General features: G+C 34.1%; 1 protein-coding gene across 1 annotated transcript in view; it reads right to left on the bottom strand.

Moving 5' to 3' along the window:
- Positions 1-25,534, bottom strand: part of CFAP47 (cilia and flagella associated protein 47) — a 427,534-nt gene that overhangs the window by 23,527 nt on the left and 378,473 nt on the right. The window contains exons 59-62 of the mRNA XM_015127166.3: positions 24,347-24,441; positions 21,312-21,464; positions 13,468-13,639; positions 7,942-8,103 (exon numbers count right to left, since the gene is read on the bottom strand). Of these exons, the coding sequence (XP_014982652.3) occupies positions 7,942-8,103; positions 13,468-13,639; positions 21,312-21,464; positions 24,347-24,441 (582 nt within the window). The remainder of the gene's footprint in view (positions 1-7,941; positions 8,104-13,467; positions 13,640-21,311; positions 21,465-24,346; positions 24,442-25,534) is intronic.

Genomic DNA, 25,534 nt, shown 5'->3' with positions numbered 1-25,534 from the left:
CCCCATAGAAAAGTGTGATCTATGTTCCCTTTCTTAAATCCAGGCCAATATAGTGACCCTTTTGTAACCAATAAAATGTGACTAGAGTGATTGTTGTTGAACTTGTGTGTGTGGGTCAGAAAATGCCATGTATCTTCTACCTGCTTCTCTCAGAATATGCTCTCTATGGAAAACCAATCACCATGTACAAATGCAACTATCCGGGGCCTCCATTAAAGAGCGACTACATGGAGACACTATCAGTCAACATCCAACATAAACATCTCCAGTTATAAAAGTAAACTAATTGATCATCCAGCTGTGTAAAACCTTCAGATGACTGTAGACATGGCCAACATGTGACTTCAACCACAGGAATGACCCTATGTTATTAAAAAGTATCTCAAATCTGCACATTAGAAGCACTTATGGGGGATAATTATTTGCTATTAAATCTTTTAAAAAATCACTCTCCAGCATCAATATTATAAAGGGTATATAATTATGTCCTTAGAACAAAAATAGAACAAAATCAAAATCTATACTTTAGAAAATACCCTATTGAGATTTTCAGATTTATCCCTAATTCTAAGTAGTTCATTCAATATAACAGGGCCATCAGGGTTCAATACAGAAGAGTCAGGGTTTGTTTGTTTTTTGATATTTTGAATGTGTTTTTCATACATAATTGTATATCATAGAATTTCTGACAACTGCATTTATCCACCAGAAAAATGTTTATTGCGATCTAATGAACTAAGTCTATTTTATATTTCTGTAGAAACTGCCCTTGAACTTAATGCTTGCAGAAATATATCAGAATAGAAGAAACAAACTACTTCCAGTTTTAAACCAAACATCTAACAGAATCTTAGTAACATTAATTAAAAATAAATCTGGACTAATCTGATTGCAATACCACATCAGCAAGATGGCTGACTAGAGTTGCCTGGCTCTCAATCCTCCACAATAAGGGACCAAAACCACAAACAACCGTATTTTGACTAAAGTGAATGAAGAAGTGCACTGAAGAGTACTGCGAAATCTCCGTGGAGCACAGAGACCCAGGATATCTCCATAGACAGGGGAGCAAGGCATCCTGCCTCTGCCACAATGTCTCCCACAGCAGAATCAGATCAGAGCCAGAATGGACTCTTCTAACGGAGAAAAAGTAAGCTGGAGACCTTTGGTCATCCCCATCAGCACCACAGACACCAGCAGTCATCCTTATAGAGAAGTCTCTCAGTCCTCATAGGCCCCAAGTCCAGCGTGGATAGTTGCCAGGATCCAACATGGCTGTATTCTCCCAGAGCAGGAACTTTCTTGACATCCCCAGCCCCACAACACAGGCTGTTATGGCATGGTGCCATCTTGAAACTAGACCCACATCTGGAGTATATTCTGTCCCGAGGGCCAGTAGCCATGAAATTCATCCATCCCTGAGGCTACACTTTGATTCCACTAATTTCATATGGGTGCCTACAGCACCAGTAACCCAGTTGCTCAGATCCTAAGCCCAAAGGAACAAGTGGGACCCTGACATCATTAAAAAGTGTGCAAAGGATCTGAATAGACACTTGTCAGAATAAGACTTACGAATGGCCAATGGGTATATTAGAAAATGCTCAACATCATTAATCGTCAGAGAAATGCAAATCAAAACCACAAGCTATCATCTCACTCTAGTTAGAATGGCTATTAGGAAAAAGAGAAAAAATAAATGCTGGTAAGGATGCAGAGAAAAGGGAACTCATACACTGTTTGTGGGAATGTAAATTAGTACAACCATTATGGAAAATGATATGGAGATTTCTCAGAAAAACTAAAACTATAACTACTTTATGATCCAGTAACCCTACTACTGGTTATTTATCCAACAGAAAGGAAACCAGTATATCAAATGGAGACCTGCACACCCATATTTACAGCAGAACTTTTCATAATAGCCAAGATAGGAAATCAACTTAAGTGTCCATCAATAGATGCATGGATAAAGAAAATGAGGCATATTTACACAATGGAGTACTATTCAGCCATAAAAATCATGAAGTCTTTTTATTTGCAGCAACATGGATGAAAACAGAGATCATTATGTTAATGAAATAAACCAGGCACAGGAAGACAAATATCATGTTCTCACTTATAGGTGAGCGCTAAAAATGTTGACCCCATGGAGATAGATAGTACAATGATAGCTACCAGATACAGAGATGGATGAGGAGGTTGGGTGAAGAGAGGTTAGTTAATGAGTACAAACATGCAGTTAAATAGAAATAATAAGTTCTAGTGTTAACTAGAACAGTAAAGTGACTATAGTTAACCATAATTTCTTGTTGTTTCAAAATAGCTAGAACAGAAGATTTCAAATGTTCCCAATACAAAGAAATGATAAACATTTGAGGTGATGGGTATCTTAAACACCGTGATTTTATCATTACACATTGTGTGCGTATATCATAATATGTACCCCATAAAGGTGTACAATTGTTAGGAGTCAATCAATAAATAACATGTGTAGCAAAAACAAACCTGAAAAACAAGATAAATCTACAATTATATACAGTGATATTGACACCTCTCTCTCATCAAATGTTAGAATTACTGAACAGAAAATTAGGGGAAAAAAACCAAGCAAACAAACAAACAAACAAAAAACCTTAAATAAAACCATCAACCAACACATGCTCTAATAGATATTTGTAGAACACTCCATCTACCTCTATTTTGTTGATTTATATTTTCATCCATAGGCCCCTGCCCAAGCAAATTACTTAGAAGCCCAAATGATTGAATTTATGCAGAGTATGTTTTCTGGCCATGATGAACTAATTAAAAATTAATAAGAGAAAGACAACAAAAATCCTCAAACACTCGTAAATTAAGCAACACTCTTCTAAATAATCCCTGTGTCAAAAAAGAAACAGCGAATGAAATAAAAATACTAAACAAATATGAAAAAACAACAGACTAAATTTGTGAAATGCAGCTAAAGCAGTATCCAGGAGGAAATTTGTAATACTAAATAATTACAATAGAAAAAAAGAAAAGGCCTCAAATCAACGATCTAAGCTCCCACTTCAGAAAACTAGAAAATTAAGATAAATCCAGAGTAACCAAAAGAAAGAAAACAAAAATGAGAGCAAAAATAAATTAAAAACGAAACAGAAAATGAGAGAAAACCAATGAAACAAAAGCTGATTCTTTAAAAAAAACTCAACAAAACTGACAAACTTCTAAAACGGCTGGCAGTGATTAAAGGGAAAAGTTGCAAATGATCAATTTCAGAAATAAGAGAGGAGATATCACGCAGACTCTGCAAGTCTCAACAGATAACTTAAGGAAATATACTGAACAACACTACATACACACATTTGACAATTTAGAATAAATAAAACAATTACTTGAAAAGCACAGGCTACCAAAACTCATCCAGTATGAAATAAATTATCTTACTAGGCATATAACTTAGAGTAATTAAATGCATCATTTTACAAAGTTTCTGAAAAAGAAATCTTCAGTACCAGATGATTTCAGTGGATAATTCTATGAAACACTTAAATGATAATTATAACCAATTCTAAACATTATCTATCAGAAATAGAAGAAGAGGGAACATTTCTAACTCATGTTTTTGAGAACAGCATTACTCAAATGGGAAAACCAGATACAGAGAATGCAATAATAATAATTAAAATAATTTTTAAATTTAATCAGTGTAACCAACCACTTGAACAAGCTATAGAAGAAAAATGGCATTATATTATCAATTGGCGCAGAAGAAGCATTTGACATAATTAAACACACATTCTTGGTAGGACTTTCAAAAAATTAGAAATAGGGGAATTAGGAATTGCGTTTCCCCAAATATATGTTGAAGTCCTAACTTCAGTGCCTATGAATACGACTTTATTTTAATATAGAGTCATATCACAGATGTAATCAAGCCAGGATGGGGTCATTATGAATTCTTAATGCAATATAACCAGTTTTATAAGAACAGGAAAAGAGATACAGACAGGGACACACAGGGGGAATGTCATGAGATGATGGAGGCAGGGATTGGAGTGATAAATGTACAAGCCGAAGAACCCTAAGGATTGCTGGCAACACCAGAAGCTAAGAGAAATGCATAGATCAGATTCTTCCCTAGAGCCTAGAGAGAAAGCATGACTCTGCTGACACCTTATTTTTTAATTTCTAGTCTCCAAAACTGTGAGAGGATACATTTTTGTTATTTTAAGCCACCTGGTTTGTGGTAGTTTGTTACAGCAGCCCTAGGAAACTAATACGGAGAGGAACAACTTCCTCCGCCTGATCAAAATTACCTTAAAAAATCGTATAGCTAACATCACATGTAATGGTGAAAGGCTGAATGCTTTCTACCTAAGTTTGGAAAAAAGGCAATGATGCCTACTCTTATCAGTCCTATTCAATATAGTACTAGAAGTCCTAGCCAGTGCAATGAGGCATAAAAGGAAAAGAAAGTTACAAAAAAAAAAAGTTAAAACAAAGAAATATAACTATCCCTTTGTGTGGAAGACATGATTGTCTATGTAGAAAATGCCAAAGAATCCAAAAGCAATGCTTATAGAATAAACAACTGTTCAGAAAATTCAGAAGATACAAAATATGCACACAGATATCAATAGCACTTCTATATGCTAGCAACAAACGTGGAGACTGAAACTGAAAACACAATAGCATTTATAATCACTCTAAAAATGAAATGTCTAGGTGAAAATGTATCAAAACTTGTGCAGCATCTATAATCTGAAAATTATAAAACACCAATGAAAGAAATCAAAGAAAATCTAAGAAAACTGAGAGATCTACCATATGTGGTATGGTATGGTATAGTAAAATATATAGTAGTGTATATAACATAGTGAAAATGTCATATGTTGGCAGGTTGATCTATAAGTTTAATAAATTTCTTTCACAATAAAATAAGAATTTTATAGATGTAGATAAGCTTATTCTATAATTTATATACAGAGGTGATGGAAGTAGAATAGCTAAAATAATTTTTAAAGGAAATCAGAAAGTGAGAAGAATCACTGTACCTGAGTGTGGTGTTATTAGCAAAGGATAAAGGGAACAGAATAGAAAGCCCAAAACTGGACTGACACAAATATATCCAACTTGATTTTTGACAACGTTTCAAAATCAATCAATGGAGGAAAGATAGTCTTTTAAACAAATCTTGTTGGACATCATCAGGGAAAATGATGAACTCCCGACCTAAATCCCACACCATACGCAACAGTTAATTTAAAGTATATAATGGCTTTAAGATCGAAATGTAAAACTCTAAAATTTTTAAAAGAGAACATGGAAGAAAATCTTTGGGATTTAGTGCTAGGTGACAAGTTCTTAGGCATGACAATAGAAGCATGTTACAGAAAAGAAAAGACAACTTGCACTTCATCAAGATGTAAAACTCTTGCACCATAAAAATCCTGTTTAGAGGGTGAAATATAGAGACTATACAAAGAACTTTTAAAAATTTAGCAGTAAAATTTAATTGTCCCATTATAAGATGATCGAAATAAATGAGTAGGTATTTCACCAAAGAGGAGACATGTATGGTGAGTAAGCACATAAAAAAGTGTTCAACATAAACTGCCATTAGGGAAATGCAGATCAAAACACAATGTGCTATTACTATACACCTGTTAAAATAGCTAAAATGAAATAATAATAAGAATAATAAATGCTGGTGAAGATGCACAGAAATTGGATCACTTATGCATTTCTGGTGGGAATGTATGGGCAAACTCACTCTGGAGGATAGTTTTGCATTTTCTTACAATACTAAACATTTTATGCTAAGTTCTTCTTAGCAGATAAAATGTATGAGCTATTGATTGAAGGAGGATATGATTTAGTATAAAAAGGGGTTTGTTGCTGCCCTGTTCTGAATCCCGTTTCAAGAGAGCACAAAATACACTGGACAGCATTCTTTCACACTAAATAAGCTAAGAGCAGCTCATTTTCTCATATGGGACCTTAAGAGTTGAGCAATTGCACTAAGAATAGGTTCAGAGGACTTACAGATGCAAAGCTAGCCAGACTCAAGTTTCTAAGTAGGGTTTTAATTCTATAAAACACTCATCTAGGATATATGCAAGCAGAGGTTTTTCTCTTGGTTTTAAACATAGGAGACTTAATATCAAAAACATTTACTCTCCCAATACTAGGTTTTGGATAACTGATCAGGTTGATCAATTATATGAAAAAATATGTAATAACAATACCATTTATTGAATATTTAAAAGTTCTTGGCATTGTGTTGAGTAATTTACATACATTGCATTATTTGTTCTCATGGCAACATTACGGGTTGTATTTTATCTCCACTTTACAAATGAGGAAATGGAAGCTCGGAGGAGCAAAAATATATAGCTGAAAGTCCCACAGGTATTTAGTGGTTGAGCAAAAAATTATTTCTCACTCTGTTTGACTATAACACCAATTCTTTCACAAAAATGTCATATTTTCAAACTGTAAGAGAAACTCCAGGTCATATAGTCCAATATCCACCTGATATTAGTTTCTTCTACATTACAGGTACTTCTCTGACTTAACATTTAACACTCTCCAGCAAAGTGGAACATTCTGATCCCCAAAACTATCGCTAAATTTAACTGACTTTACCTCCTTAAAGTCTCTCCAATCTGTCTACTATCCCTCTCCACCTGCCCTGCAAAATGCTCAGGTAACCTTCAGACAACAGCATTAGCCAACTAACTAATCTACTTCCATTCACTCTTACCCTTTCTGCATTTGTTTTCTACACATTTCAGCTAAATGCTCTTTTTCAAATATATCACTCTGCTGACTTAATGACTTTTTAGTCTTCTTTGGAGAAACAGCAAACATCTTGCCATAGCCTATAAGAACAGTAACTGTTAGGTGCTGGTTTGCTCAGATCTGTCCCAGTCTACCTTGTTGCCAAGCCTAATTATTAATTAGCCTCTTTCATTCTCAAAGGGTTCAAGTTTGGACAATGAATTTTGTGGTTATCCTATCTATAAAGCCTTGGAACACCTGGCACAAGTGATTATACATTTAACCGTTCACCACTCCTTTTGACCATAAAGCTGGACAATGGTTACAAACAACCATTTCAGCCCTCGAGAAATGGACCAAATATATACAAAGCTAATAGGTGCTTATTCATGAAAACCACTGAACTTCAGATAAGGATAGTGTAAAAAGTCACATGCAAAAGACAACATATTATGTAATTTCATTTATTTGAAATATCAGAAGGGGCAAAACCATAGAGACAAAGCAAATCAGTGGTTGACTGAGACTGGTAATGAGTATGGGAGCTGACTGCAAAAGGGTTTGAGGGAAATGTGGAGGGAAATGGAAAAGTTCTATATCTGGAATGTGGTTATGACTGCAAATCCTATAATTAAAAATTATTCAAATGTACATTTACAATGAATGAATTTTATGTATGTTGTACCTCAAAAAGCTGTAAAAGTATATTTTAACATGTGAGATTTTAGGTAAAAGTATTGTCATACTTCCTATGTTAGCACAAATATAACAAAGACAGTTATGATAGAAAGAAAATAAAACATAACATGGAATCAACATGGGTTTACCCAATTATTTCTGCCTAGTTAAACCATTTGATATGCTAACACAATTGACATTTGCAGAAAAACACTGAAACATCCTTTGAAAACAAATGGAAATATTAATAGTATCCTATATTTCAATTTTTATTTATTTACTTTTGTTTTTCTTTCTGGTCTTCACTTTGTATACCCTATTTTCCAGTTGTTAAATAAAAATTTATATAGTATATGAAACTTTGAGTCAGAGACCCAATGTTGCACTGGCTTAACCAGCAAAAGATGAACTATAGAATTTTCCATCTTAAATTTCATTCCAAAGTTCAGCACACTCACTAAAACAGCTACAAACTTTTGTTTAATATATTACCTTGTCTGACTTTTCAGCCTTAATTCAAAAACGGATTCCTTAAATAAACCAACTCCTTCAATGTCAATGACAGCATCCGTATCAGGCTCAGTAGCAATCAGCATTATGGGAAACTTCCAGATCCCTTCTGTTATGCACTGTATTTTCAGTGTTATGTGAGACCTTGAATATAAAAGGAGATTTTAAATGATACTACATGAAAACAAGAGCATAAATATAGCAAACTAAACTAAGGTAAAAATGTAAGTAAACTCTGTGGTTTCAGTGAAAACACTAGGACATTTAATTCTTAAAAATAATGTAAATGACTTTTAATTACATTTCATAAATAATTTTTAGGTCATAGATTGTATTATCATTCTCCCTTTGAAGTAATTATTTTTAGGGCATCTTATCTACCCTCTAGTTATTTTCTAAGAACCAATAACATATGCAGAATGAACTCCACAAATTTTCTGTAACCCGCATAGAATATCATAGTGCATAAGAAGGTAAGGGTGGATTTGGCAAAATGGACCCATGTTTTATACTAATAGATAATCCATTCGGGAATTTTTTTCAAAAATGAAACATTATGAGAAAGTATTTTCAACTCTTATTTCACAAAGAAAAAATACATTTTCTGTGAAAACATGCAAAGCCCATATAATGGACTTAAGTGGCAGTTTAAAAAAATTAAATTGCAATTGGTAAAGACCACATACACTTTGCAGAATAAGATAAAATTGAGTGGCAGCTGAATTAAGGGAGAAAGTTAGTAGAGATAGACTTTAGACTTTCAAAGCATTTGACTATGACAAAAAGTGGAGAGAGAGAGCAGTAGCCAGAGTTGATGAATGGTTATCTGTTTGCTTGTTTAGGGTAGAAATGACTCAAACATGTAACAGTGTGGTTTCAATATCATAAGTCACACTTCTTACTTAAAAGTGACAGAAAGAAGAGTTCTGGGAACTCTTATTCTTCTTAGGTAGGACTATATAATTACTCAGCCATTTTGTGAGCAACTGGATAGTATCTTACCAAATTTGTGTAAAGCAGTGTGGCAATTTCTCAAAGAGCTAAAAACAGAGCTACCATTGGACCCAGCAATCCCATTACTGGTATAAACCAAAGGGAATATAAATCATTCTATCATAAAGACACGTGTACTCGTGTGTTCATTGCAGCACTATTCATAGTAGCAAAGACATGGAATCAACTTAAATGCCTATCAAAGGAAGACTGGATAAAAAAATGTGGTGCATATACACCGTGAAATACTATGCATCCTTTAAAAAAAAAGAAATCTGTCTTTTTCAGACACATGGATGTAGATGGAGGCCATTATCCTTAGCAAACTAACATAGGAACAGAAAACCAGAAAACCAAATACCACATGTTCTTGCTTGTAAGTGGGAGCTAAATGATGAGAACACATGGACACAAAGAAGGGAACAATAGACACTGGGGCCTACCTGAGGGTGGAGGTTGGAAGGAGAAAGAGAAGCAGAAAAAATAACTATTGGGTACTAGTCTTCATACATAGGTGAAGAAATAATCTGTACAACAAACCCTCATGACATGAGTTTCCCTATATAACAAACCTGCACATGTACCCCTGAACCTAAAATAAAAGGTTTTAAAAAAGAAAAGAAAGCTTCACTCAATAAATTAGGAGTTCCACTATTGGTACTTTCCTCTGGAGAAATGCCTCTAAGATTTCAAGAAGTGATGTATGTAAGGATATTCATTACTGCATTGTTTATACTGTCAAAAAAATGGGAGTAAAATTTTAAAATGTTCTTTCAATAGGGTGGTGCTAAAATGAAGTGTGTTGCATAGAAACAATGGAATACGATGCAGCATAATTTAGTCAATGATGATTAATACGTAGTCTTAAACTTAACACATCCAAATATACATTTTAAACCTATACCTCTTTCACATTCTCCTGTCTTTGTAAATGAAATTATATTCCTCTCTTCCCACTATTTCAAGACCATTATTTCAAGAACTGGTATCTCCACTTCTACTGTTACCATCTTACAAGAAGATTTCTACAATTTAGAGCTATTGTTTTGTTTTGTTTTTTCTCATTGAACTCTGTATCTTCCGGTAAACCATTCCAAATTAATTTGGAACAAGGAATGGCAGAAGTAAATGAATATGTATATATATGCACAAAATATAATTGTTAAGTTACATCGGGTATCACTTAACACTTACAAATTTTGATGAATCATGTACACAAGTTGTCCTAAACTAGTTCCCCAAATATTTATTCTTCAATAATTTTCTATTGTTTCTAATATAAAAGACCAATGCATATTGTCATGATCCTTATGTGAACAAATCCCAGTACAATTCCCCAAACTTATTTCCTCCTTTGCTCACTTCATTAGAGAAAGATTGGCCTTCTTACTCTTCATTGTTTATGCCAAATACTTCCTGTCTTATGACTTCTGCATTTATTTTTTTCTCTGGTTCAAGTGCTCTTTCCAACTTTTGTCTGTAAGGTCTTGGCTTAGACATTATTTCATGGTAGCCTAACTATCCACTTCATCTGATGTGCATCCTGTAAAGTTCTCTTTCTCCCCTTATTTATTTATTTTTATTTATTTATTTGGATAATCTGAAATTTGCTTTCTTGCTTATTCATTTATTTCTGTTATCTGTCACTCTCACTAGATGATACACTCCTAAAGTGCAGGGATTTTTTCTCTTTTGTAGATGTTAAATGATTTTTGATAAATTAATGTACAGATTCAAATGAACAATGCTGAATAATCCTATTCTGCAAATGACTTCTTTGAGTTAATGAGAAGTTGCTGAGTCAAATGTGGGACCCTTCAGGAGAAGACCACACAATGTCATGGATGACACAGTGAACCATTTTATGATCAATACTGTAGATTCATAACAATGCATATGTGTGATATTTCTTATTTTAAGTTGCCACCCACAAACTCTCAAGTAGAACTTTGTTTCTCATTCTGTTCAGCTCTTGAGCAGGTAAAAAGTTCTAGGAAAATATCAAGCTAAGGTAATTAGTATTTCTGAAGATGCCATAAGACAAATGATATCTATTATTTCATTATTTAAAAAAGTGTTTCGACCTGTTAAATTAGGATCTTCAGACTGATTCATTACAGTCTTAACCATTATTCTCATATGTTTTTGTATTGGACCCTTGATTTTTATTGGAAAAAGGCCCATAGAAATAATTTTCCTGCATTTCTTTTGTAAAACCATCATTTAGCATATTGATTATTATTTTTATTATGCACAACACTGTACTCTGCGAAAAGATGAATGTCAAAATTACCTAGTATTCACTGTTGTGAAACATGGTACATTTTCTTTTTATCAAAACACAGAAATGTTCTTTCTAACTTTGCCCACAAAAAAGAGCAGAATTGAATTTAGTACTCATTTATTAATCTAGGTAAAGCATGGTATAATTATTTTCCTGTTATTTTCATAGCTCAATGCTATTGGTATAATTTTGATTTTTCTTATTTGTTTCTCTTGCATTGACATTTTGGTCAATGATGAACTGTACATACAATGGTTGTTCCATATGATTATAATACTGTATGTTTACTGTACCTTTTCTGTGTTTAGGTACACAAATATTTACCAATGTGTTACAGTTGCCTTCATTATTCAGTATAGTAACATCCTGTGCAGGTTTGTAGCCCAGAAGCAATAGGCTATACCATATAGCCTAGGCGTGCAGTAGGCTATACCATCTAGGTTTGTGTAAATGCACTCTACAATGATGGAATCACCTAAGGATACATTTCTCAGAACATATCTTTGCTGTTAAGTGATGCATGACTGTACGTACAAAAGAAGAAATCATAGTAAATGAATATATGCATATATACACAAAATAGAATTGCTATATCGGAACATCACATAACACTCACAGAAATTTATCAATCATCAAAAAATTTTGCCCTAAATTAGTTTCTCAAATATTCACCAAGATGTTCTAAATCCACAATATTTTCATGAGTATAAATTCACATTGGCTCTGCCCATTTTCATAAATAATAACATTGTTCTCTTTCTAGTGTTGCTGTAATTTCCATGTCATTATATTAATACATATGAAGCAAAATGTGCAAAAACATAGAAAACTGTGAAAAATGAAAGAAAATACAAACATAGAAAATGTCAATATATATGGTATACTTTCTTCTTGTAGCTTGATTTTATTGCTGCTTCCTGAAGATGACCCTGGTATCTTTTAGTTATCAAACTACATATTCATAGCCACTTTAGATGTATGACTACATCAAATACAAGGTTGAACTTTAGAAATTGACTCAGCAATCCCATTACTGGGTATATACCCAAAGAAAGATAGATCATTATATCAAAAAGCCACATGGACTCGTATGTTCATTGTCACATTATTCACAATAGCAAAGACATGGAATCAACCTAGGTGGCCATTAATGGTGGATTGAATAAATAAAATATGACACGTATACACTATGGAATAATATGCAGCCATAAAAAAGAATGAAACCATGTCCTTTGCATGCATCCATGTCCTCCTTCCATGGATGGGGCTGGAAGCCATAACCCTAAGGGAATTAAGGCAGGTATGGGAAACCAAATACTGTATGTTCTCACTTATAAGAAAGAGCTAAACATTGAGCACCTGTGGACATAAACGTGGGAACAACAGACACTGTAAACTACCAGTTGGAAAGGGGATAGGTTAAAAAGCTACCTATTAGGTACTATGCCCACTGCCTGAGTGCAATATACCCATGTAGAAAACCTATACATGTACTTCCTGTATCTAAAACAAAAGTTGAGAGAAGAAAAAAGAAATCATTAAAAACAAACAATATTTTCAATTGTTTTTTCATTGCCCAGCTGTACTTTGTGTATATCATGGTACTCATCAGTATCTCTGCATTTAGACACAAATAAAGACCTATTTCATAGTGAAATATCATATCGTGTTTGCAGATGCTGCGTAACAGGTGTCCAAAAAGCAAATATAATGACACTGGATGAAGTTCCCAGAGGACAGACATCTAAAGGCCACCCTTTGCACAGATTCACTTATATCTTACTAAGGAATATGTAATGTTATGTACTGAGTAGTAAAATGTAATGAAAGCAGTTGCAATGTAAAATACAGCTTAGGCATTTGCATCATTCGAACTGGTTCTGATAAACAACATCAAGAAATACTATGTTGCTATTGCACAATGCCAAGTCAGCTTTTTTTAAAAAAAGATTTTACAAAACAGACTATTCTCTTTCATTAATGTGATACACTAATGACCTTAGGGAAGTCATAATTCTTGAGGGATATCTTAGATTTTCAACCATTTAGACTACATTCTTCTCATGAGAATATTTTTTGTAGCTCGATGTAATCTAACCCAAAATATTTCTCTCAATAATATCAAATAAGTAATGCAATTCAAATATTGAGAACTAAAAAGAGAAATCAACATTAATACATTTAAAAGGGTAATAATATTGCTTAAATAAAAAAGAGGAAAGTAGATTTACCTTAATGGTTTCTTTGGTGTGAATACCAGATTGAAGATAAATGTTAACCTTTCAGCCGTAACATCATAAGATTTATCAATCAAATATACAGCTACACAGGATTCCAACTTAGACTTCATAGCTTCAGATTCAAATTGAATTTCATACTCAAATTCATGTATTTTAGGAATTTCTAGGAAAGTCAAGATTAAAATATATTTCAATTTAATTAAATATGCATAGATTTAATATCAATTACCTGTCAAGACTAACAATGCACAGGTATTTAGAGAAAGGGAGGGGGTATATATTATTTACCTTAGTGTCTATAAAGTCTAGTGCATTATCAGGCATATAATGATACTCAGGATATTTTTGTTAAGAAGTTAATAAATAAATGAATGCATATAAAAATAAACATAGAAGACAATTCTCACCACTCTTAAATCTTTATAATTCCGGTCTATAAAACAAGAAAGGCCACATGGAAATTAATAATCATTAACTATCTAATGAAAATGATGACATTTGCTCTATCTAATAAATGTATTAAAAACCTATAGACTTAAAACTTATGAAAAAGTGGTTTAAAATTTGCTTTGAATTAAGTTTAAACAATATTGAAATAGCATTTCAAACTGTTAGATCAGGATTTTCAATTTCTGGTATATTTTGATTAAGAAAACTGTTTCTCATGTTTCAGTGTTGGAGTATATAGACAATATGATGAACAAATATTTTCTTAATGAGTAGGTTACCAAAGAAAAGTAATAGTAGTTTTTTGAACACTGCACATGAAAAATATCTTAAATCCAGAACTAGCATGTAGATGAGAGGTACAAACATGTATTAAACTTACTCTCCAGTTATATGTGAGGAGCCCAACTCACAAATCAAAAAGTTTGTTGCATATGGAACTTGGAAGAGAGGTCAGAGAATCATGAATTGACCAGATCTACAGTTGTGCTAATCCAGAATCCAACCCTCTCGGCCCACTGATGAGACATCCCCTTAGCCCAGGAGTTCTTAAACAGGGGAAGGGAATAGTAAAGGGAGAAGCCAACTCTGTCATATATCCTTGCACTAGGCCTGCCCTCATGGACCCTAGTTCCAGGCCTGTCCTTGTAGACACAGGCACCAGATGTGTCCCCAGTCATGGCCCCAGATCTGCCTACAGACCCAGGCACCAGGCCTACACCAAGACACATTATAATTAAATTGTTGAAAGTCAAAGACAGGTTACTCTGGGCCACTCTGCTTATGGGATGCCCCTTCTCTGTCTATGGAGCAGTCAAAAAGGGTCGAAGACAAAAATAGAACTTTGAAAACAGCAGGAGAAAACTGACTCATCACATACAAGGAAACTATTATTACACTATCAGTGGATTTCTCAACAGAAACATCGCAGGACAGGAAACAGTGAAATGACACATTCAAAGTGCTAAAAGAAAAAAAAGGCCAACCAAGAATACTACACTTGACAAATCTGTCCTTTAAAACAAAGAGATATTGGGAGGCCAAGGAGGGCAGATCACAAGGTCAGGAGATCGAGACCATCCTGGCTCACATAGTGAAACCCTGTCTCTACTGGAAAAAAAAAAAAAAAAAAAAAAGAAAGCTGGGCGTGGTCACAGGCACCTGTAGTTCCAGCTACTCCAGAGGTTGAGGCAGGAGAATGGCTTGAACCCGGGAGGCGGAGTTTGCAGTGAGCCGAGATCGTGCCACTAAACTCCAGCCTGGGCGACAGAGCGAGACTCCGTCTCAAAAAATAAAAATAAAAATAAAAATTAAAAGAGATAAAAACCCTCAGATGAACAAAAGCTGAAGGAGTTTGTCATTTTACTAGACCTGACTTATAAAATGTACTAATAGGGAGTTTCTCAAGCTGAAATGAAAGGGTGTTCAAAAGCAACATAAAAATATATAAAAGTATAAATCTTACTGGCAAAGGTAAATATATATACAAATGCAGAATAATGTAATACTGTAATAGTGGTGCACAAATAACTTTTAACCCTAGTATAAATGTTAAAAGAAAAGTATTTAGAATAACTATAGCCACAAAAAAATTAGTTAATGAATATACAATAAAAAATGGCTTTTCATATCCATAATATAAAGTGTGTTTTTTAGGGGAGTAAAAGCGTTTTTGTATGTGATTGAACTTCTTATCAGCTGAAAATAGACTTTTCTATATTATGATATAAAATAGTTATAATGCTTGCCTTCTCAAAGCACCTCTATTGTCAGTTGTCTCCCCTTCTGTACATATTTTCATGAACTGCTGATGAAGACGTATACATTTTTACCTCAGGGAAACTTTCTAGCTATGGCTAAATTCATGAAAAAGGGGCAAATAATTTTGTTTCCACAGCCAACACCTAAACATACATTAAAAACATAATGTTTTTCTTATCATTATTTCTATTTTCATTTCTTTCTTCATTCAGCAAATATTAACGAAAGGTTTTCATTGAGATGAGACATCCAATTCTTGTCCTCATGGAGCTGATGGTCAAGAGGAAGAAACTGACAATAACTGTTAATGCTACAACTAGTTTTTAAATTACTACTGTGATAACTGCTACCATGGAGAAGTAGAGGATCCCACGAGAGCATAGGTCCTGGGAACATCACTGCTAAGGGCTCCAGAGGAAGAGACCAACACACCAAACTGAAGGATGAGTCAAGGTTAGCTGGATGTAGAGAGGGGGAAACTCCTTCTACTCATCAAAACAGCCTTCAGGAATTACTCAGACTGCAGGAATTGTTCATGGTGAAAACCAGCTGGGCCCATTTGAGAAAGAACTTATGAGGGCAGAGCAGAGAGGGTGAGAGGAGTTTACCAAGCAACGAAGTAGGAAAAGTAGAAAAAAGCGAGACAATGCAGGGTGTGGTGAAGATGTGGGACTTCTAAGAATAACGGGAAACAACTAGACTACTAGTGATTAGCATCGAGTTTCAGACTCTATTCAAGATTAATACTAAGTAAAAGAACCCAAGCAGTCTGACTTAAGACTTTACAACTCAGTATAGCAGGCTTGTCCTAAGGCACAATTGCTGAAGAAGCACCATTAGCACCATTAGCATCACTGTCTGGAAGTGTGCAGGACATAATTTGTGCATAGGAATGTGGTGGCTCTCAGAGCAGAGCCCTAGGGCACTCAAAAAGTTAGGTCAGAAAAGAAAACAACAGAAATCAAGAAGGGGCAACCAGTGTGATAATAAATTAATAAGGTTAGTCATGAAAGTCAAGAGCAGAAAGCACTTCAACTTGATCAACTGGTAAATGCTGGTGACATGTGGAATATAAATATGACTGCTGTATTAGACACACTGGATAAGGTTGGCAGTCTTTTCAAGAGCAATCCTGTTACAGTAAGCAGGACAGAAGACTGAATGAAGTAAGTTGATCAGAAAAAAAGAAGAGAAGAGAAACAGAGCAAAGAATCAAGGACAGGAGGTCAATATGAGGTCACAGGAGGAACAATGACAGGTTTCTCAGGAGCTGTTTGTGATTACAGGCCAAACCAAACCTGACATGGGAGTTTACAAACAACAGGCAAATACGATACAGGAAGATGACTGGCCTGGGATGAAATGAGACACATATGAGACATAAATCAGAACATCACACACAAAAAAGACAACAGATGAATCAAAGAAAAACAGTCTTGAGCTATAGAACAATTGGGAAATAAAATGAAGGGGCATGACTAAAACTACTTTCAGATAGAAAGCACCGAGAAAGTCACTGAACTAATCCACAGAGAATTACAAAGAATGCATGGACCAGGAGGTACTTAAGAAGAAGAAATAGACTTATAGGAGAAATCTTGCTCACAGAGTAATTTGTAATCTTATAGAAGTGACATTGCAAAACACAGTCTAAAAATCCAAGAATAGTAATATTTCAATAGGACAATACCAATTGATTTAAATAGTACAGGTGCATAGATTTATCATCTTGAATGAATATTTTTGAAAACCTTGACAACAGAATATGTGTTTTGCTAATTTTGATATCTCTGGAGCTGAATATAATATCTGGCAGAAAAGATGCTTGCTGGATTGTTGCTGAATGATAAAGATATGAAAGCAATCAATCCCAGTTTACTTAAAGGTATGTGTGATGAATAAGGATGAAGAGAGCACAGTGGTCCTTGTATTTTCATTAAATGAAGCTTGATAGTTTTACGTGACTCAGAGAAATTCTATGATGAAGATAATGGGAAGGGAATATTGGGAATTCTTATCTCCTACTTATCAGGTTTACATAAAGAGGCCTATTCATTCTCAAGAAGGGAAAAAGTACAAGAGAAAAATATCTCAGCCTCAATCTGCCTCCTTCATGATGACTTGCCACGGGTGGAAAAGCAACATATCTGATCAGTGAATTTGAGTGAAGGAATGGAACATGAGCAGGTGAGCGTACCCTTCTCTTTCTTCCCCAATGTCTTGATTCCAGGATTCACACGTTCTTCTACTTGCTCATGTGTAAGTTGTTTGTTCCTGCAAGGAGTTCACAACTGGCCAGTATGGCATGAATGTACTCAATTTTGGTGGAAGATATTAAAAAGCCCAAATTTCTCCATAGTTCCAAGTCATTTTCCAATTCATCTGTGTAATTAACAAAGCTAACACTTTGATTTCCATCTGCTTTATTTTTATATCTGCCTCTCAGTTAGTTTCAAACTCAGATGAGAGAAGACAAGTGTGTAATTAATTATCACTCTTAAAATCCTATCAGAGTCCATGCCACTCAGTGTAGTGCTTTAATTTCCACTAGGAGGGACTTAGGAGACAACAGGAAGTACAAGACTGCATGGCCAACATGACTCCTATTCTTAATGTGCTGAGTAAACTGTGATTAAATTGCACAGGAGTGGGAAAGGAGCTAGTCTGCTTTTGCATATACTAAAGACTAAAGTAGTATTCAGACTTTCTGGTAAGATCCATCCTTTCATAAAGAAAAAGGCGTCAAAGGAGAGTCAAGCAGAGAGAACTACAGATTGTGTAGAGAGTTGGTTACACTTTTGGAATAAGGGCAGGGGAAAGGAACCAAGTTATTGCCATATGTCTTTAAGGAGACAATGAGGTCGATTACTTTCTTTAAATATTTAGGCACTATAGAGAAAGAAATATGTTAAAGTTGAGAAGACTGGTCTATTCTTCTATATAGTAGGACATACATCAGGAGAACAAAAAAGATTCACTAATTAAAATGTAGTTAGCCAAAATATGAATGAGCTTGTTGAGTTTGGTGGTGTTGAGCAGAGAAAACAAAAGCTGTTTTAGAGAGAATGATGAATGGAGGTAAGACTGCAAAACTTCCCTACAGTTATTTTCAATAGTAAATATTGTTTTTCATCATGGAAAATAAGGAGGCAGTAAAATAAGAGCCATATCAAAAGGTATATTTTCAAGAGCTATTTTGAGAGAGATTGCTCTCCTAATATGATTTTCAAATTTCCCAAAATGATGTTGGTACCTTCTTTCAAGACCCTGATTATCTAGGAGTTAAGTGGATTTTTAGGTAATAAGTGTAATCAATGTATACGATCAGAATTGCAATTTCTTTAGTTTACAACCTGACAAGAGTACAACTTAAGCAATTTAAAAGTAGCAAATACATGTTAAAATGGTTTATATGTATAAACATTTATTTACCTTCCTTTACAGTTACTGTAACATGAGTTCTGCCCTCTTAATATTTTTAAAGTGCATTTTAAGTGCACCACACAATATTGTTAACTCTAAGCACTATGTTTTACAACAGATCCCTAGAACTTATGCATTTAGTACAATGGAAACTTTATACCCAATGTTCAACTCCCCATTTCTTCTCCCTTCCAGATCTTAGCAACTATTATTCCATATTATTCTGCTTCTATGAGATTGAGTATTTTAAATTTATCATATTAAGTGGTATCATGTAGTTTTGTCTTTCTGTGACTGGCTTATTTCACTTTGGTCCATCCATGATATTGTATATTGTAGAATTTCCTCCTTTTTAAGGCTGAATATTATTTCAAGATAGTATATGCTACATTCTTTATCCATTCATCTGTGGACATAAATTTAGGTTGTTTCTATATCGTGGTTATTGTTAATATTGTTACAATGAACATTGGAATACAGACTTCTCTTGGAACTCCCAATTTCAATTTTTTTTTGAATAAATGCCCAGAAGAGCGATTGCTAGATAACAGATGATAATTCTCTTTTTAATATTTTGAGGATCTTTCATACTGTTAGATTGTTTTCCATAGCAGATGAACCATTTTGCATTCCTACCAACAATGTTTAAGGGTTCAAATTTCTCCACATCCTTAACAATGCTTTTTTATTTTTTGACGTTAGCCATGGTGACAGGTGTGAGGTGATATCTCATTGTAGTTTTGATTTGTATTTTCCTAATTAGTGATATTGAACTTTTTTTCATACAGTTTTCACCATTCATATGTCTTTTCTAGAGAAATGTCTATTCAAGTCTTTTGCTTATTTTAAGAATCAGATTATTAGTTTTTTTTTTTTTTTTAAAGTGAGTTGTAGGAGCTCCTTAAGATTAACCACTTATCAGATATATGGGTTGCAAATATTTTCTACCATTCCACATGTTATCTTTTTACCCTGTTGATTGTTTCCTTTGTTGTGAGGAAGCTTTTAAGTTTAATGTAGTCCTACTTATTTTATTTTATTTTTTGTCTGTGCTTTTGATGTTATATCCATGAAATCATTGCCAAGACCAATGTGTCATGAGAAGACCTTTGCCAAGCACAGGGTCTTTGGCAAGAGGGTGCCCTAAACCTCCCTAAAGGCTTTGGTAAGTCTGGTTCCTCCTGAAGTGCAAGAAACTTTCAATTAGTTTCTGTTGTCTTACGAAGGGAATTATTGCTGAATTGGTGTGTTTGTGGGTGTTCAGAGGGTCCAGAACTCTCTACTTTCCCTTGTTGCTGATATCACTCAGTTTCATATATTTACTTCAAGTAAAACACCACATATTTGAAGAATTAGATAACCTGTTTTAAATTGTTTTGATTTTTTAAATTGAGATATTTTATTTTATATTTTTTTGAGATGGAGTCTCTCACTGTTGCCCAGGCTGGAGTGCAGTGGCGCGATCTCGGCTCACTGCACCCTCTGCCTCCCAGGTTCAAGCAATTCTCCTGCCTCAGCCTCCCAAGTAGCTGAGATTACAGGTGCCTGCCAACACACCTGGCTAATTTTTTATATTGGTATAGCTGGTCTATGGTTGGTAAGGCTGGTCTTGAACTCCTGACCTCGTGATCCTCCCGCCTTAGCCTCCCAAAGTGCTGGGATTACAGGCGTGAGCCACCACGCCTGGCCCAAGATAGTAAATTCTTATATACAAATCTGGAATATACAGTAAATACATGGAGCATTATTATTATTATACAAACTTTATTTGGATATATCTAATTTATGTTCATTTTCTATTTCTTTAAATAAGAAAATAATTTACTCAAGGTTTTGTTTCTAAATTTAAAGCTGCATTTTATGGCATTATCGTATTCCTTAAATCAGAAAGAAAGAGTAAAAGAAAAAAAAATAAAGTCTAGGGGAAGTGGAAACTATAGTTACTACAATTTTCTCTCTCCTCACTATTGATGGAATCACAATCTACATCTTATAAATCTAGTGATAACTGTAACTGTTGTTATTTTTGAGTTACATGAAAACAACACACATAACTGAACACACCTTAAGCACTATGTGAATAAGCAGTGAAATGAAAAGTAAATGGATATGGATCTTAATGTAATTGCACAATCAGCAACCTGCAATTCATGGAAACTAAGTGTTTCTTTTCTTTTTTTTTCCTACCACTGTAGTTCTCTTACCATTGGGATCCTCACAAAAAGAATATGAAGTTCTTCTTGGAATCACTAAAACTTCTGTCAGTTCTGGAGTAGGATTAAGTCCGAAAAAACCAGCATTCAGTATGATTTCCACCTTCTCTTCTACCCGCTTCCTCGACTGACATTGTATGATAACTACTCAGGAGAGAAATATTTCCAGTCAATTTGACTTGTAGGTGATATGATCATTCTTGAGATAGAAGAAAATGAACTACGTCATAAAAATAAAACTTCCTTTGATATACTTTGACTTGTCATTGTATCTGGCCATATACACACAAACACACACACATTCACGCAATATCTACATTCATTAACATTCGGGAAGAAAATATGAATATTAAAGACTATGTAAAAATAGCACAGGAAAATAAATCTGTAAGATATATACTAGATTATAAAACATTATATTAGGATACAGAAATTTGATTCAGGAACTAATGTAGTTAGATCCATAACTCAAGGGGCAATTGTAAATGCATGCATTTTTTCCCTTTTGAAATATATGTTCATTGTGATAATACTAAACTTTACTTTTATAACAATACTATAGAAAATGTCTTCAAATAATTTTTAAAAATAAGTTCTGTAACCCTTATTTTGCAATATTTTAAAAATATTTCCTATTAGATTCATTATGTTTTTACATGTACCCTGAAATTCATATTCAAATATTTAAAATTATTTTTGACTTACTTTTAAGTTTATAAAAGTCACCTTTTAAACACATAAAAGTAAAATTGTAATGATTTAAATTCAAGTTAAATGTGATTACATATTAATTTAATGTACAGAATTAAATATGTATATATAAATATATTCTATATGTATTAAATTCCAATATATATAAATTAAAATGGCTAGGAAAAACTGTACAAGCTTTCCTGGTTATAACTATATTCAGTATCAAAGCATTAAATCAGGAATTAATGTTATGAAAGTTACAATTAGTATCATGTCACTGGTTGTGTCCTAGAGGTCCTTAGGAAATTAGTGCTTTGGCAATGTATGGCTCACTCAATCACAATGAATTCTCATTTCATTGTCTTTACAGTGTGACAGGTAGCAGAGCGTTTTTCCAATTATCTGGCCCAATAGATAGTAGTAGATAAGAATGCACAAAGAGAAAATGTGGCTCAAAGAACAAAAAAGTATCCTGGGTTTGAGAATAACTTGAGTGACAGATACATAAAAAAGAAAAGAAATAATAAACTTTGATAATGACATAGGTGAGCAGGGAAAGCAGTAGGTTATAGCTGATATTACTAAGAACAAAAAATGGACTACACAGAAAGTGAATGATATGTATTTGTAAAATTATACCCACTTGCCTTTAGAGGGCATGTGTGGATAAAAATAATCACCAGCATTGATTTTAGATTTTGGGGAAAATGATTTAATAACTAATACACATTCTATTTCTGAACACTAATGCTACTATAGGTTGGGCTAATCTAACACAAGCTATTTACAGAACTCACATTTAATTAAAAAATCAAGTAATTACCAGGAAAAATGACTCAAAGAAAAATGCTCTAGACCGTCTTTGAAGAAAAATTTGCAAGACATCTATGTTTTCGTGTTCTCATAAGCATGGTTTTTGACTAAAAATTTGGCTTTAAACCTTTAATCTGGATAAAATGAATCTGTCTGCAGTAGACATGAGCACAGCATTATTAGCATTCCAACAGAGTACTGTCTAGGGCTTATTATATCACTTTGATCAGATGACTGTGTATTATAAATTTTAAGCAGTTCAGCTCTATGGAAAGGATACAATTAACTACCTTCTGGAAGGAAATAAAAGAAATTTTATGACATGTTTGTGAAACATTCTGAAGATAATTTAGAATATTTAAAATATTTATGTGTTGATTTTTAAAAGTCAAGAATAAAAATGCTTCAAGTAAAATAAATGACATTTGTGGTCAAAGGTATTACTATATTTGTGGATTTTTACTCCAGTTCAAATTAAACTACATAAGGAAACATGTAGTTTTGATCTTCCTTTATAACCAGTGTACCTGGGGAAATGCTTTACTTACTTACAAGCAAAACTTACTAGTGTCTCTTCTAAGTGTGGTGATGTAATTACATCAGCGGAAGTCTAACTCTTTTTCATTTACAAAGATTGGTATCGGAGGGAGAAAGATAAAGCAAAATTTCAAGACTTATTTTAACTCATCTGTGTTGCTAAAGGGGGAGATCCAAAATAAATATCCCTTTGCTTTGCAGAGCAATTCAGTGCATCTTAGTGATGCAGAATGCCATCTAGAGCCTGGTAAGAGGTTTGGATACTAAATATCACTAGTTATCTAAGAGAAATTTTGTTTCTTAGGCTGATCCTGGGAAGGAAATGGGAAAATCAAGGAATGCAAAAGAAGTGAGAAGAGTATTGAGGAAAGAGAACACACAGAAACTTTAGAGAAGTCTAGGGGTATGTCCAGGCAAAAAAAAAAAAAAAAAAAAAAAAAAAAAGGTCAATGAGAAAAAGAAAGGCATTTAAGGGCAGAGATTTTATATTGTGTTTATTGTGGCAAAATAAACCTTCCTGAAAACTTCAGTACATTCTGACTGGTTTGGGGGAACACCATAAAGTTTTATGCTTGAGACAATAATAAAGGGATCCGCATCTCCACAGCATAGTTCTTAGATGAGATCGAGTTACACAGAAGCCGAAATAGGATGCCTAAAAGTGACCTGAGAGCAAGTATACCTGAGAATCTTACAAATCTAGTGCAGAGCTCTGTGGAATAAAGGAGTCTGAAGTTAATTTCATTTTAATTTTAGCTGATATCTGCATTTCACCAACAGGAAGGCAACAAGAAATAGTGTGGTTTTGTGGAAAACTCATTGGACACATTGGGAGAGCATGTTTACGTCATAGAATTCCCACCAGTAGGACTGTTCACATTACTACCTACTTTCTCTGGACTTCAAACAAAGAAGATATGGGAATAGAGAATATCTAAGGTCTTTAAGAATTCTGGCATTCTCTGACTCTAATGTATACCTACCTGGAGGAGATTTAGGAGGTGGTGCTAGTGGGAGTCCAACAATAGGGTATATCCAGTGTATTGCTTGGATTTCTTCGCTGTCGATTCCCATAATACTAATTAGAAATTAAAATATTAAGAAGGAATGAAAGGAGAATCTCCATATTAACAAAAAGCTTATTATTATTAACTTTATGGTATTTTAGTAAAGCTTGTAAATTTAGACTTTAGTAGAGAGAAACTGATGAAAGAAAGAACATTTTCTGCAAATACCATTTCAAAGCAAACCCTGGGAAATCATCACAAAGCAAACTGTAATGAAACCATCATGAAATATAAGTTAAAATTGAAGAGCTTTTTTCCCTACTTTAATGAGAGGTACTACAGCCCTCTTGGGATCTATTCTGTATTGGATGGGCAAAGCACAAAACAAAAACTGCCATGAAGTACAGTACTTCAGAATTTTGTGAGGCATTTACTTTTGGAGGATACTACTTAAAAGAAAAGGGGTTATTTGTCCAAATATTTTAGGTGCATCATACACCACTAGGAGCACAGCAATATTAGAAAATGTTTATAGGCTGGGTATGGTGGCTTATGCCTGTAATCCTAGCACTTTGGAAGGCTGAGGCAGGTGGATCACTTGAGGTCAGGAGTTCAAGACCAGCCTGGCAAACATGGTGAAAATCCTTCTCTACTAAAAATACAAAAATTAGCCGGGTGTGATGGCACACACCTGTAATCTTGGTTACTTGGGAGGCTGAGGCAGGAGAATTGCTTGAACTGGGGAGGCGAACATTGCAGTGAGTCAAGATCACGCCACTGCACTCCAGCCTGGGCAACCGAGTGTGACTTCATCTCAAAAAACTAATTAATTAATTAATTAAAATTTATGATCAGTTTTGAAGTTGGGATTTTTTTCATTAAAATGAAATGCAAGACATTGCAGGCAAGACAGGTTGAGTGTGGGGCTTATGCAAAAGAATAATATCCCATCTTTAGGAGGTCTTCAAGCTTGTTTAATGCATTCCTATAACTGTTTTGAAATTCTCAATAGTTTTTGAACAAACTATTAAGTTTGCTCATTCTCATTTTTCACTGAGACTTACAATTTATGTAGCCAATCTTGACTATAAGAGTAGTGACAATGTATGGTAGAATGGATAGTAATGGGTCCACAGTAAAGAACTGGCAAAAAATGAAGGAAAG

This window comes from Macaca mulatta, chromosome X, assembly GCF_049350105.2.
Source record: "Macaca mulatta isolate MMU2019108-1 chromosome X, T2T-MMU8v2.0, whole genome shotgun sequence".
Classification (NCBI taxonomy): Eukaryota; Metazoa; Chordata; class Mammalia; order Primates; family Cercopithecidae; genus Macaca; species Macaca mulatta.
The sequence above is the reverse complement of the archived record's forward strand: the minus strand, read 5'-3'. Positions and strand labels throughout refer to the sequence as shown.